The 4,013-nt window shown below is 40.6% G+C and overlaps 1 protein-coding gene across 1 annotated transcript; it reads left to right on the top strand.

Annotated features, from left to right (window-relative positions):
* Positions 1 to 796: 796 nt before the first annotated feature.
* Positions 797 to 2,397, top strand: bglapl (bone gamma-carboxyglutamate (gla) protein, like). The gene is made up of 4 exons (XM_085460898.1): positions 797 to 969; positions 1,083 to 1,412; positions 1,509 to 1,605; positions 1,719 to 2,397. The coding sequence occupies exons 1-4, from the start codon at positions 909 to 911 to the stop codon at positions 1,819 to 1,821; spliced, it is 591 nt and encodes a 196-aa protein (XP_085317024.1). The 5' UTR covers positions 797 to 908; the 3' UTR covers positions 1,822 to 2,397.
* The last annotated feature ends 1,616 nt before the right edge of the window (positions 2,398 to 4,013 follow it).

Genomic DNA, 4,013 nt, shown 5'->3' with positions numbered 1-4,013 from the left:
AAACATAACAGCAATGGCAGACCTGGCAACCTTGATGTTAAAGAGGCAGCCCTGCAGTGGGTCGTCTGGATTAAAATCCAATTAAATGTTAAGGATATTTTATAGAAATCTTGTAATAGCACCAGTTTGGACTTTCAGGGTTTGTTGTATTATTTATACTTCAGCGATGACGGATCAGGACTTAAAGGAATTTGAAGGGGATATATAAGACTGGTAAACAAGACAAGTATATAAAAAATGATTAGTTTTGCCTTAAAAAAAAATTGCATTTTTTGTTGGAGAAAATATTACTAAATATATATATATATATATATTGTGGAGTTTATCCAAAAGCAAGAGAAAGGAAGTATTTTGAGATCTCTATTCAGACATTTAACTCAAAATTGATCTACAGGTCGTTCAAGTTCTTCAAAAGTTATCTTTAACTATTTCTGATGAGTTTTTTCTTTGTATGTGAAAAATGCATATTTGCACACGCGCACGTTGTGGAGAAAACAGCACTTCCACAAAGAGTGTAGGGAATAATTCATCCATCATTCTGTCAACATATGCTCGTACTCACAGGTTTACATGTGTTGCCATGTACTGTACGTAATGTCAAATGCCAGAAATGTTTGTGGCTGTGGCTGTTGGATGAGTTTTTGGACTCTGTGCCAGGAGCTGTTTGGATGTTTATGTGAGTTTTCATGATAAATGGAAGCGGAAACGGTGACATTTGATTCCCCAGCCAATCAGAGGATTATCTCATTGTGTGGGTCTGGTCTGACAAGAGAGGTGGACTACAGTATATATTGACCTCGACTTGGGAGAAAGAAACAGAACAAGCCGTCAGAGGAAAGCAAAGAAGAAGAAGAAGAAGCTGTAAAAGAATCGAGTTGTCTACAAGGAGACACTAACTACAAGACATCATGAAGGCTCTAACTCTCCTCTCCATCTGCGCTCTTCTCTCAGTGTGCTGGTCCATGGGAGGTAAGGACAAACTCTTGTTAATGCTGTGAAGCTGAGAATCGTTCTCGACCTTTTTAGGGGCGATGTGAGCACCTACAGTACGATTAACGTATGCCATTGTTTGTTTTCATCAGCGGTGGAACCCGAGGTTGTCGTGGACCCCGATGCCGACACAGCTGCTGATGTTGCACCTGCTGACCCTGCCGCTTCTGATTCCTCCTCCGCTTCCGACTCCTCTTCCTCCTCTGAGTCCGATTCCGCCTCATCTGACTCTTCCTCAGACTCTTCAGCATCCGATTCATCATCCTCAGAGTCCTCTGAATCCTCTGAGTCCTCACAGTCTTCAGAGTCCTCTGAATCTTCCGAGTCCTCTGAGTCCGACTCCTCTGCATCAGACTCTGGCTCTGACTCTTCTTCATCATCATCGTCATCCTCATCTTCCTCAGAGTCAGCCAGTTCTGAGGGTGGGTAGCAGATTTGTTTGATAGAAGCTTTGCATAGTTTTAGAATTTAAACGTGAAAAAAGTAAAAGTCTAAAGTTGCAATGTTTGACTCTTCAGCCAATCCAGTGGTGATGAAGAGAGATCTGGCCGCTGTTCTTCTGAGAAGCCGAAGAGCCGCTCCAGCTGGTAACCTCTCCCCTCTGCAGCTGGAAAGGTACAGCCGTTTTCTTTCACTTTGCAGTTTCTTGCTACAAAAGTCAATATTCATAAGTAAAATGCGGTACATACATGCACCATCTAAAACCATTTCTCTCCACCACCCTTCAGCCTCAGAGAGGTGTGTGAGCTGAACGTTGCCTGCGACGAGATGGCCGACACTTCCGGCATTGTGGCCGCGTACACCGCCTACTATGGTCCCGTCCCTTTCTAAGTTAAAAAAGATCTCTGTCATTCATATGTGTACTGTTTTTCTGTCATTTTCTTATGCAACAGTGCAACAACTCCCCTAAATCAGAAGCAGAACACAAAAACCATGGTTCCGAACCATGCTATGATGCTACACAGAGAATTTCTTTAGGCACAAATTATTGCACAAGTGGCCAGCTATAGTGGTCCTGAAAGAAACTGCCTCTTCCAGGCTTTCAGAGAGAGGCACATGGAAACACAAGCCTGTGAAGTATGTTATAGTAGCCCACACAAGTTTTAAATTATTCTTTTCATCTGTAGTGTAATGCAGTGAATGGTGCTACAAGTGCAAATGTATTGTTTCGTTTTTCTTTTTTTTTCTTTTGATGTACTGATGTTTTGATATTATGGATAGTCTTACTTTAAGTGGTAGTTCAAGTGAGTAATGGATGTAGTCGTAGAGGTAGTGTAGTGTTAGCATTGTGTTGATAGTGGTAGTGTACACTATGTGTAAAATGCACATCAGTTATCTGTTATGACTGTAACCACAAATTGCCTCTGGGTTTGAAAATAATAAATTATTTTGGTTTTTGTCAAATTGTTGCATTGTCCTCATGAATTTTTAATTTTAGTTCCTGATCTAAGAAAACAGAATGTTTGGGGGGATACTCAAGGTTTGGCACTAAAGGGCACTGAACACATGCTCCACACTGATATATGTCAGATTGTTTAATATGCTAACTTGTGAGCTAACAGCAGTGGTTCTAGTCAGATAAAGCACTGTGAGATCCCAGCTGCAGCTTGAAGATGAGCAGCCAGAGCCGTCAGTTGTCAGAGGTAGTTAGGAAACCTTATGAGACAGATTCTCTATTGTCATTATGCAGTCACATAATGTAATTCTGTATGCTAGTTCTCACCTTAAAACAGACCGCATTACAACATACATACAAATACACAAATAGTACATACAGTAGACAAATAATTGGAACTGAACAATTGAGGTGATTCAGATGGATTTGCGCTGAACTATTACACATAGACATGCGTTGTGTCTTCAGTATCCTCTTCCTCTTCTGCTTTTCCTCAAATGCCTTGTGCTTCCTTTGATTACCATTAGATGGCAGTGTTGGTCAATCAGTCACCTTAGCCTGTAGAAGTCAGGACTTTTATACTCACCGGCCACTTGTTTAGGTCGACCTGTTCAAAACCTCATTAGTGCAAATATTTAACCAGCCAGGGCATTTAAGCAGGTAGAGTTGGTCAAGACTTGACAGTAACACCTGTAAAGGCTTGCTACAACCAAGGTGTGCAGGGTAGTCTATCTGAATACGGCTGCTGATTATGTCCTTCCTTTGATGTTGAGATGGTTTTTGGAAAGGATAGTGCATCATGTCACAAAGCTCAAATCATCTCAAACTTGTTTCTTCAACATGACAGTGAGTTCACTGCACAGAGTCACCAGATAACAGTGGAACACCTCTGGGATTTATTGTAAAGGCTCACATCATAGATGTGCAGCTGACACATCTGCAGCGACTGTGTGATACTATCATGTCAATGTGGATTTTCTATAATAGCGTGTTCAATATGTACAACAAAGAATAAAGGCAGGTATGAAGGCAAAATGGGGGTCAAAACAGTACTAGCACAGTGTACCTAATAAAGTGGCTGCTGAGTGTAATTCTGTACTAGTTTTATAGGTGATTTAAGAGTTTCCAAAGATACAAGATATGTTATTCTGAATTTGGGATTAATTATGTTCAAGACATCTAAACTATTTTTCTTCTGATGGACTAAAAATACAACAAACACACGCCGTCACACAGATGTCATAATATTAGTATGTCTATCAAAATTAATCTGATCTGCTGTCACCCAATGAAATGGGTGCCAGCAGTGTGTGTGTGTGTGTGAGAGAGAGAGAGAGAGAGAGAGAGAGAGAGAGAGAGAGAGAGACATTTCCATGGCATTACAGTTTTTTACAGACGCTAGGACACATTTCTCAATACTTAGGTCACTTTTGCAAAACTCCTCACACAGTGAGCACAACAGAAGTCTATGTGGGCTAAACTGAGGATCAGTTATCATTGTTTTGGCACAAAATGCATTCAATGACTACATCTCTCAAATTTCATGAATTATTTTCTCACTCAGATACAACAACTGCCAAAAATCTTTGTACAGGACATTTTGCATGTGCTTACATACTGTTTTCAA

The sequence above is a fragment of the Copadichromis virginalis genome, linkage group LG6, assembly GCF_057382275.1.
Source record: "Copadichromis virginalis isolate Kocher_CV1m ecotype Utaka linkage group LG6, C_Virginalis_male_GT1.1, whole genome shotgun sequence".
NCBI lineage: Eukaryota > Metazoa > Chordata > Actinopteri > Cichliformes > Cichlidae > Copadichromis > Copadichromis virginalis.
The sequence above is the reverse complement of the archived record's forward strand: the minus strand, read 5'-3'. Positions and strand labels throughout refer to the sequence as shown.